This window comes from Nilaparvata lugens, chromosome 6, assembly GCF_014356525.2.
Source record: "Nilaparvata lugens isolate BPH chromosome 6, ASM1435652v1, whole genome shotgun sequence".
NCBI lineage: Eukaryota > Metazoa > Arthropoda > Insecta > Hemiptera > Delphacidae > Nilaparvata > Nilaparvata lugens.
This window is the reverse complement of record NC_052509.1, coordinates 33,527,032-33,539,035: the sequence shown is the minus strand read 5'-3', so window position 1 is coordinate 33,539,035 and position 12,004 is coordinate 33,527,032. Positions and strand designations below refer to the sequence as shown.

Below are 12,004 nucleotides of genomic sequence, written 5' to 3'. Positions count from 1 at the left end.
AGACGATACATTAGTTTGTAACATTAATATGAAAAACAAGTAAAAAGTAAATGAATAACTCCATGCTTGGAGTGTGCATGAAGACTCCAAGTCCGTGTGCATGGAGGAGTCTTCTGACAATCGATAAGAAAAATTATAACTATACTTTAATGACACTAGATACAATAAAAAATCTAGTAACTAAAAACTTAATAATAGAATAAGAAATTGAAAATTATAAGCAAAATATAAGGTTCAACTAAGTGACGAACGAAAAAAAATTATTAAATCAATTTGCAGCATTTAAGGTATCATACAATCAAAATATAAATAAAAAGTACAGTATCTGTGGTTGAAGGAGAAGAAAAAACTGAACAACCCCAATTATAGGTAAGGACGAACTATTAGGACGGGCTATTACAGCTAGACATAAGGAGACCGCAACAGAGCCTCTGCAGCCGCCGGGCCAATACTGAGAAGTCACCTGCTCACTCCACGCTTATAGATGGCGATGCTACACCCCTCACCAATTGATAGAATTTCTGGAGGAGCATTATGATAACGCCAATGGGCCAAATGGAAACAATTTGATAATTGCATTGAGTTTTCGAGACAAGGGATTTGGATGTTAATATTTAATCTATTTCTGGTAGAATAATTATGCTGAATTTCTGTGAATATGGAATTGTTTTTTTTTATAAAAATTAAAAGGTTTTTAATGAAGAGCTCATATTCAAAACTGGAAATTCGAGGAACAACAAATGAGTAGGGTATCTGTTATTTTTCAAAAGAAGCGTTTAAATGAGTGATCTTTGTGAAACTGCAAGGAGCTACATTGGATGAGGCAACCCCCCACGCCAAGATGCCATATTCGAGCAGGGACTGAACATAATCATGATAAACGTTCCTACAGTGACCGGCACCCAGGACTTGCCCTAGCTGACCAAATGCGTAGTTCAGCTTTCACAGCCGCTGCCTAAGGTACTGCACATGAGCCCCCCAGCTCAGCTTATGATTGAATACAACACCCAGATACCTATACTGTTTAACTTGTTCAATAGGCAGCCACAGATAGCAGACAATGGATTGCCACATGAATGCAGCCTGAGCTCAATTGGTCCTGGGCTGTTACGTTGGAAAACTGGGAGGCACTTAGTTTTTTTAATATTAATTGACAGGACATTGTTGTCAAACCAGTACTTCAGCTTGACGAGATCGATGGATGCTTGATTGAAACATTCATTCCAAGTTGAACCCACTGAAACCAGGGTAGTATCATCGGCAAAAAGAAACAACTGACCCTGTAGGTTCAACCTTGATATGTTGTTGATATAAACAAGAAAGAGTAAAGGCCCCAAAGTACTCCCCTGGATTACACCATAATCCACTGTCTTGAGGTCACTGTCCACCCCATTCAATGAAACTTTCTGTTGTCTATTTTCAAGATAGCTTTTGAACCAGTTGATTGTGGTATCTTTAACTCCTATTGCTTCAAGTTTAGTGATAAGTTTACTTCTGTCAATTGAGTCGAAAGCCTTGGCTAAATCCAAAAATGTGATTAGTACTTGCTCACCTCCTGATTTTGATGTTACATATTTTGTTATTTCAAATAAAGCATCAGAGGTATTTTTAGAGCATCTGAAACCAAACTGTTTGTTTGAGATTATGTTATTGACATTTAAAAAATCACTCAACTGAATTTTAACACACTTTTCTAGAATTTTAGCCAAGGCAATCAAAAGAGAAATAGGTCTAAAATTACTAACAGAGGATTTCGAACCAGATTTAAAGATGGGAATCACCTTAGCAATTTTGAATGGTTTTGGAAATTTCCCAGATGAAATGCTGAGGTTTATCACATACAGGAGCGGGATTAGTAGCTCATTCACACTCTCCTTAAGCAGTTGAGTAGGGATGGCATCCCAACCTGCCGCAGAGCGACCCTTCATACCGGCCACTACTCCCAGCAGATCACGCCCAGTAACAGGTCGCAGCGCGAACACAGCATCATTGGCGTAGTCAAAGTCTCTAATCTCAGAGGGCCCTGAGGGATGGATTGCTGCTGCCAAATGTTCACCCACAGAAGCAAAATATCTATTAAATTTTTCAGAGACTTCTTTTGTTCTAGAAGGGGAAATAGGACCGCAATCAATGAAAGCACTAATTGGGAAATGATCCTTTGTCTTGGGACGACCGGAGACCTCAGTGACAACAGACCAAAATTTTCGGGGATCTCCTTCTGCTAAATCTAATTTATTTTTGTAGTATGTGAATTTTGCTCTCTTAATAGATGAGTGGAGGGTGTTTCTATAGCGGATGTATTTTTCTCTTAGATTAATATTGCCGTGCTACCAATTTCTCCTAAATAGGTTGGATAGCATTTCACACCTATTAACCTAAAGGAAGTTATCGGCTCCAAAATGGTAGATTCTTGATAAACTATGAATGGATCTATTGCTTATGAATGAGAAATCCAGTTTTCAGAGCAAACCAACTTATAATCTTCAGAAGAATTTTGGCAATATACAACACAAATCCATAAAACAATACCTAACACACTTAAGCATCTAGCATCATTACAAGCTAAATACTTATTCATTTATATAGTTGAAAAACAATGGCTAAAGGCTTGTAGACACACAAAACAATTTTATACAAAATTAGAACACCATAAAACTGTTCAAAACTCAATTTCAAACATTAAAAATTCAATTAAACAGAAAAATATTCAGAGAACACAAAATTAGAACACATAGCCAGCCATCATTTTTTAGAAAGAGGGCTTAACAATTACAGAGCAAAGCCCCACCTCAAAACCAGTGTCGACATCATGAACACGTCACCGATATTAAATTCCAAAAAATTATAAATTACAAGTTTAGAATTTACATTTTACATTTGTTCTCAATAAAACTTTATTTCGAAACTGTTATTTTAAATTTATATATCCTCTATATTTATAATGATCTATTTATCTGTTAATTCTGTTAACTCAGTTTCGGTGATACCATGGAATTTGCAACACAATTATTTACGATAAATTCTCAGTTAAAAAGTTGTCCGCATATCGATTACTCTGATATTTACTATCAAGTTTTATAGATCTCGAATTGAAGATTCGATTTTAATCGAGAAAAAATGTAATATTACAAATACCCCCCTCTTGACATAAAAAATTTTACTGTTTGAATATTTAAAGAAAAAATTACATTGAAACAAATGGAAATTGTTGAAATTAATTTCACATAAAATTTCAATAAATCAAAAAATGTTCATTTCTTTCACTATTGACGCGGTTGATTTTATCGATGCAAATTTTGGAAAACAGTCCATTAAGGCACTCAGTATGAATTTCAGTTAAGTGTGACTCCAGTGTGATGACATCAGTGTTAGGCTGATACTTGTAGTCGACTGATGCATACCAAACTCGATACAGGTGACATCTCAGTTAGCATTGCCTCATGCTTGTAGTAGACGGCTGCATACCAAACTCAATACAGGTGACATCTCAGTTAGCATTGCCTCATGCTTGTAGTAGACGGCTGCATACCAAACTCAATACAGGTGACATCTCAGTTAGCATTGCCTCATTCTTGTAGTAGACGGCTGCATACCAAACTCAATACAGGTGACATCTCAGTTAGTATTGCCTCATGCTTGTAGTAGACGGCTGCATACCAAACTCAATACAGAGTCATGTAAATTTTGTATCATATAATTATACAATGTACATTTCAGGCTTGAAATGACAATGTAATTTGTTTTTTGGAAAAGAGATAGACGCTGCATACAGGATTAACTTAGGTGAGGATTAATTTAGGTAAGGTTTGGTTTTTTGATATTTTCAGCTTTCAAGGTTTAGAGTTCTGCATACAGGAATAATTTAGGAGAGGATTTTTTGAATCAATTCTTTCATGATACTGTGACTGTTATTCTGAATTCAAAGTTGTGAATGTGAACATGGATGGCAATTACCTCCAGGTAATGTGGTAGTGTTGAAATTTGAGTTACATGGTCAGCAATAGGCGTTGGCATTGTCATTGGCGTATGCATTGGTGTCGGCGTTGGCATTGTCATAGGCATTGGCATCAACATTGGCGCAGGCATTGGCATCGGCGCAGGCATCGGCATAGACATCAACGTAGATATTGGCATTGGCATCAGCACAGGCATCGGCGTAGACATCAACATAGATATTGGCGTTGGCATTGGTGTAGACATCAGAGCAGATATTGGCGTTGATATTGGCATAGGCATCAGCATCGATATTGGCGTAGCCATTGGTGTAGATATCAGCGTAGATATTGGCATTGGCATTTGTATAGATATCAGCATAGATATTGGCGTTGATAGTCAATTAATGAGTCACACTAGTTCGAAAATCACCCAAATGTTCTTAACACTCTTCATGGCGTTCACTTGTTGTTGATTTTGAGATTCACATGATAATTATTTCGATGTTAATGTCCACGCTGTACCTGTTATCTTAAAATGCTTATAAACTGAAAAGAAAATTTTGATTAGGCTACCAATACAATCTAATACACATGAAAATTATTTACAAGTATATAATCAATATAAAAATGAAATTTGTTAACATCCTATTATACAGTCAGCAATACATAAATTGTGAAATTTCCTCAAACTCAATGTGGACATCAATTACAAAATTTTAATAAAAAAATTTCATTTCCATTTATTCACTGTTCAAATATTTTATGAAAAGCAAATTATTCAATATTATTAATCATCGTTTGTTGGATACTATAGTTTATTTCGACTTTTCAATGTTCTAAACACAAACTACATTTCATGACAAAACTTTACTATCAATCATTAAACAAGAAATCATTCAAAACATCAATAATATTTTGCTTCAAAGGCAATCAATATTCATAAGTAATCATCTGCATCTATGGCAATCAACATTATTAATCATTATTTTGCATCTATGGCAATCAACATAAGTAATCAGCACAAAAAATATTATCTCATTACTGCCTCTCTAAGTCATAACCTCTGTTATTCCTTCTTTAGGCAATAATGGGTTTCCATCCCAAAAAACAATCACATACCAGCAAAATTCTAATCAACAAACCCCACTAAAAATTCTACATACACTCCAGCATCCATTTCAAACGATAATCAATCATATCAAAATTTATAGAACAAACAGTTTTTTAAAATTTAGAAAAAGACATCAATTACAAAAACTTTAGAGAAATTTTAACCTTTAACTCATTTCAATTAATAATATGACAAGACGTTTTTATTTAATGAAAACATTATTCAAGTTAACTTTCATTTATATTGAACATCTCATATATATGGCGACACAATTCATTAATACTTTCAAATTTTGAAGTTTTATTATTATAACAAAAGAATTTATGCATAAGATTAAATTTCAGCATGTTCTAAATTGAACCATTTATTTTTTAAATAATTTCAGAATTTGAAGACTGTATAATAAGTACAAACCATTTCAAGATTACAATACAAAGACGATCAAGATGGATAATGGGTAAATAAGTTCCCTAAAAAATACAAATAAGAGAAAAAGAAAAATTGAGTAAATAAATTTCCTAAATAATACAAGGAAGAGAAAGATTAATTAGAGCCTATCCTACATGTCAGTACTAAACTTTCATAAGGAAGTATATTTAATAAAAATATACTGAAAATGAGAAAATGGGACATTGCTCTGAAAAACCTAATTACCTAATATGATACCTGACAAAAAATATACATAATTAAAATATGTAATACATGATGAAAAAATATACCGCAAGCAAACAATTATTTACACTACAATGGATAGATTTTAGAAAAGTTAAGTTTTATCAACAATTTGAAGATTAGGAAAATAAGCTACTATTTTAACTTCCAAAATTATTTCAGAAAAAATACAAATTTAAATGACTATGGACAAGATTGGTTAAGATATGCATCATAGAAGAAATTTACTGAACATTACACAAAGACAGGAAAGAATCGAAATTTGAAACGATTAAGGGCCAAGAAAAATAGGCTACAGGAAAGAAAAAAGACACAATTATGGACTCTTACCATACACTGCATAGCGATTATGCTATTCTGAATCCCGGCATAACACAGGATTCCTAATCATAACATAGTGCCGGGGAATACCCTTTCATCATGTGATTCACTGTCATCATCTTGTAAGTAAGCAACTTGAAACAACCTTTGAATACTAACACATCAATGGTGACTTTGTGCTTTGTTTTCTTCAAGAACATGATTTTATTCATGGGTTCATTTGTTTCAACAAAGCCATTTTGCTTACAATAGTCAGTCATGTTCACTAGATAATGCTTTGCATACACCTTTTCAATTTTCAGTTGAAAGTTGAATTCATCAACTTGATTCAAAGCAAGATTCATTTTGTTTACATTGTTCCTAACCTCTACAGAAACCTGTCTCATGTAAACATTCACTTTATTTACTGTTTTCCTAACTTTCAATTTGGCAATACTACTTTCTTTACTGTTGACTTTCAATAAAGACAACTCCCTACCTACTACATTACTCAATTCTTCTATCTCACTAGGATTTACTTTTTCAATAACAGTAACTAGGCCTACACTATCTGAAATTTGAAATAATTGATCTTGTATCTCAACACTACTATCATCCTGCTCCAATTTGCTTTCATCTTCATGATTATCAATCAATGTTTCATGTGTATCTTTTAATAGAAGGTTTATACTAACCTGCTCTAGTCTTATGCTAGCAGATTCTTGCTTCATATCATCAAACCTAGCACTTTGATCTTGTTTCAAATTATCAATCTTAGCATTTTGCTTATCAAACTTAGCATTTTGCTTATCAAACTTAGCATTTTGCTCATCAAATCTAGCATTTAGCTCATCAAACTTTTGTGTTAGGAACGCTATAAGATTCAGATCATTTTTAATGTTTGCCATTTTGTAATATGCACTGATATCTATTCATTAAAACTTGACCACTCCAGAACTGACCTCCCATTCAGCAGCATACCATTCATAACCTATCTAATAACTTTAGAAACTAACTAATAATTTTCCATAACCAGGGATATATTTTGTAGTTTGAGTCCCACATCAGGGCGTACCATTTGCTGTGCTACCAATTTCTCCTAAATAGGTTGGATAGCATTTCACACCTATTAACCTAAAGGAAGTTATCGGCTCCAAAATGATAGATTCTTGATAAACTATGAATGGATCTATTGCTTATGAATGAGAAATCCAGTTTTCAGAGCAAACCAACTTATAATCTTCAGAAGAATTTTGGCAATATACAACACAAATCCACAAAACAATACCTTACACACTTGAACATCTAGCATCATTACAAGCTAAATACTTATCCATTTATATAGTTGAAAAACAATGGCTGAAGGCTTGTAGACACACAAAACAATTTTATACAAAATTAGAACACCATAAAACTGTTCAAAACTCAATTTCAAACATTAAAAATTCAATTAAACAGAAAAATATTCAGAGAACACAAAATTAGAACACATAGCCAGCCACCATTTTTTAGAGAGAGGGCTTAACAAGTACAGAGCAAAGCCCCACCTCAAAACCAGTGTCAACGTCATGAACATGTCACTGATATTAAATTCCAAAAAATTATAAATTACAAGTTTAGAATTTACATTTTACATTTGTTCTCAATAAAACTTTATTTCGAAACTGTTATTTTAAATTTATATATCCTCTATATTTATAATGATCTATTTATCTGTTAATTCTGTTAACTCAGTTTCGGTGATACCATGGAATGTGCAACACAATTATTTACGATAAATTCTCAGTTAAAAAGTTGTCCGCATATCGATTACTCTGATATTTACTATCAAGTTTTATAGATCACGAATTGAAGATTCGATTTTAATTGAGAAAAAATGTAATATTACAATATTGAAAGGTTGGTTGTGGGACTGCTTCCTGAGTTTGTCTCTTTTACGAATTGAGTGAACAAGAGATTGTGTGATCCAAGGTTTAAGCCTTGAGGTCCTCGCATTGGTTACGATATCTACAGTGTTTGATGCGATAATTGTTTGTAGAGTGTTAATTAAGTTCATTGCTGACACATCTACATCAGTGATATTTGTAACATGTTTCCAACTCTGATTTGTGATTTTTAATATTGTCCCAATTGGGCATACTTTTGACCTCCCGCTGTGCAGCTCTCTCTCTCTCTCTCTCTCTGATGAGAGTGGAGAATGAGACGAGTGGCAAAGTGGTCGGTCACTGCTGACTCTATCACAACAGATTTCGCACTAAACTTAGTTGTTATTAATTTTAGAAAAATATGATCTATACAGCTATTGCTATCTGGCCTAGTTATGTTTTGGATGTAAGGAATTAAATTTGCCTCACAAAGGGTATCTAAATAATCATCACGTAAAGTATATGGATTAGTTTGTAATAGATCGCAATTAATATCTCCTGCAAACATGCATAATTTATTACGAAAAGTATCGTTGTTGTAGTAGGAAGAGAGACCCCCGACAAACATCGGAAAGTTGGAATTCGGACTACGGTACACAGCCAAAAGATCGCATTCGACTCCCTCCCAACTAAAAGTAAGAGATAAGCTTGTGGCAACTCCGCCCAGCAGCAGCTGCTGCAATCAACTGATAAGCTGCTATCAATGTAGATAACAATTCCGTCGCTATTATTCAAACTGTTGTAGGATCGGAATAGAGTATAGCCTGGAATATTATTTAAGTCACTATCATCTTTAAGCCAGGCCTCGGTGAGAATGATACAATGGATTTTGAGTTTAAGACTGTACAAAAAAACTAAAAAGGTATCAATATTTTTATTAAAACTACGAATATTTTGATGAACCACCCTAAACGCCGCAGTATTATCATGATCAATACTTGCAAAGTCACTTACATCGTTACATGTTAAATATTCAACTAAAGGAACATCATAAGCATCCTGCGTAGGAATCATTATCTTACAAATAGAAAAAAAAAACAAAGATACAATTGCGCCGTAATTAATCACATATACCAAATCGCTAGAGCCGTTTTCGAGAAAACCGTGAAAAACATGGTTTTTTAGCCATTATCCGCCATTTTGAATTGAATTTTATTGAATTTCTTATTGTCGGATCCTCATTGTATAAGGACCTTAAGTTTAAAATTTCAAGTCAATCGGTTTATTAGGAATGGAGTTATCGTGTTCACAGACACACACACACACACACACACACACACACACACACACACACACACACACACACACACACACACCACACACACACACACCACACACACACACAGACCAACGCCCAAAAATCATGTGTTTGGACTCAGGGGACCTTGAAACGTATAGAAAACATGACATTAGGGTACCAATTTTTTTGGAAAGCAATACTTTCCTTACCTATGGTAATAGGACAAGGAAAGTAAAAATAATGCTAGTGTGTAGGGATTTCAAATAAGCCTGTCAATGGTCCTAAAATATCATCTCGGCCAAAACTGCAGTTGATCGGTTAACACTCTAAGCTGACATATGAGACATCTCTTCTTTGTGAGGGTGACAATACTAGGTCACCGTAGCTCAACTGTTTCCTATTAACCTAATCCCTCCATTACGTAAATTGAATTCTTTTGAACTTTGCTAAGATTGGTCATGATCAAAGCATTCTACTCTCTTCCCCGACAAAATCCTGCAGATCGACTGTATTTAGTTTTCATTATTCATGTTTTCCATTGTTAAAATTCAGTTTTTAATTGTTAAACTATGTCGTAGAACTTTACTAAATCAAATTATGTTCATACTGTTGTAAAACTATTATTGAATCTTTAAACTATGTTTTAAACTCGTTTTATATTTTGATTGTCTTTTTAATGATTGAAACTTTTGTGTGCAGAGACGAAATCCAGGAGAGCTAATCCGGCTGTACATTCGCTACGGTAATCTGCAAGAAGCGAGCGAACTGAGCGAGTTGCTGTTGAAAGCGACTCTGGGAGTTGGCAAGGAGCATTTCAACCTGAAGAACTCGCTGCTGTCCACTGCTCCCGGGCTCTGGCTGCCGCTCAACACCATCGATAGTCTCATTTCAGAGCTGCACCATCAACCTTCTATGCTACAAGTCAGTTAACAAATACTGTACTGAACTAATAAATCACTAAATAAATAGAATTCAAAGAAAAACAGGTATTTCAGTTTCCGAATTAGGATGAAGATATTGGAATAATTGTAAATTATAATAAATAATTGTAAATTATAATCTTATCTTCAAATCATAACAAAGTTAAAAAAAATCTGGAAGTATTCCAAGGCCCGGACCAATGTCTATCAGTTGAGAAAGAAATTATATTTTTCAACAAAATGTAATAGATTCATAAATCTTAATAAAATAGCTCACTCCTCTGAGTCTGAAATATTGTTTGTTCAAAGTTCCAATCTAATCTCATATTCAAATTGAATTATTTTAATTATTGTTTTTTATTTTCCAGGAGATGAAGGACTTGATGGCAGCCACAGATAAATTCTTGGAAACAGCCTCTCGAGTTTCAAACGACAAAATTGCAGCTGTTTATACTCATTAGGATTGATGCTTCGGATTTATTTTCAGCTTATGAGAGAATGGTTGCTTGAAATTGTGTTCAACGAATGTTTTTATACTGTTGTCTTACGTGCAAGACGCTCACATAGGCGTTTTTAATTTAAATAAATAAACAAATTCTTCATACTTTCATAAACTGACTATTTTTGAGTTCCCTGACAATCAGTGCGCCTATATAAGTAAATTAGCCTGAATGGAAACCAGATGAGAAATGAGGTACTCGTATCTGCCTTCTGGGGCCCGTCTCTTTGTAAACAGTGTGGTTGGAGTTTCATTTCTACTGAAATATTCTGCAGTCACTGTAGTTAAGTCTTTGATCCTCACGTTCATTCTATCGATATAAGTTTTCAATTGAAATAACTAATACTTTGAACAATTTTATTTTCAACGGAATAATAAACTTTTATTTGGAATAAAGAAAATAACTAATATTACTAAATTACTAATACTATACAAAGCAACTGAAAATAACAAGGAAAGGAGAAACAAGCCCTAGGAGGGATGTGCCAAAGATAGAGTGATGTTAGCAAAAGCTTACCTATTAAGGCGTCGATAGCCAATTTAGAAGGAAAGAGAATTTATGGTAGGACACACACACACACATGCACGCATTCTGTCAGCTTTCGCCGTTTAAAGAAGGAAGGCGGCGGTAGGCTGCCTTCAAGAGCCTAGCTCGAAGTTCCCCCAAATAGGGGTGGGGGTGGAGAGGCACTTCCTGCTGCGCCCCTCAAATCGTGTACCCCACAACAAAATAAGTCCAAGTCGTATACGGGGCTTGATTCCGGGCCAACTGATCTAAAAGCCCCTCAACCCCTTTTCTCAGCGTTCAATCTCTCCTGCTTTGACTCCTTTATTAAACTTTATTTGAGAGCCTATAAGGTCTGTATCCATTCAAAGTAGCTGGCACTTCTCTCCGGCTCTCATTGTGCCAAATTACTCGTGCTGCCTGCCTGTGTAATATTCCGCATTTCTATTGACATACATCCAACAAACATGTTTGATCAAAGTGATAACTATACGCAGTTCTGAGAAGAAAGAAGTTGCTAGAGACATTTTATTGCTGGGTTGAGCCATCTCAAAGATACATTGCATTAGATAAGAAATCACATGAAATTTATAGTGTTTCATTTCACAAACATATTGATTGATAAAAATTAATAATGTCAGTTTCTCTTTATCAACTTTCAACTTTTATTGGACATTGATAGTTTTATCAATCGATCCTCATTTATATTGAAACTACAGTAGAACCTCTGCATTCGTAGTTGACGGGACGAAGCGTTTACTACGAATTATGAAGAGAATCATAGAGGTTGAAGGAGAAAACATAGAAGGCTATACATAGAGGTTGAAGAGGAAAACGTAATAATGCACTGTGGATGGAATGCTAAATATTTACTGAGCAAAGAGCAATCATGGATGA

General features: G+C 34.4%; 1 protein-coding gene across 2 annotated transcripts in view; it reads left to right on the top strand.

Moving 5' to 3' along the window:
• LOC111045627 (nuclear pore complex protein Nup160 homolog) overlaps positions 1–10,717 on the top strand; it is a 116,069-nt gene extending 105,352 nt beyond the window's left edge. For both annotated transcript variants that reach the window (XM_039430657.1, XM_039430658.1), the window contains 2 exons: positions 9,883–10,104; positions 10,472–10,717. In XM_039430657.1, the coding sequence (XP_039286591.1) occupies positions 9,883–10,104; positions 10,472–10,564 (315 nt within the window). In that variant the 3' untranslated portion in view covers positions 10,565–10,717. The remainder of the gene's footprint in view (positions 1–9,882; positions 10,105–10,471) is intronic.
• Positions 10,718–12,004: the final 1,287 nt, after the last annotated feature.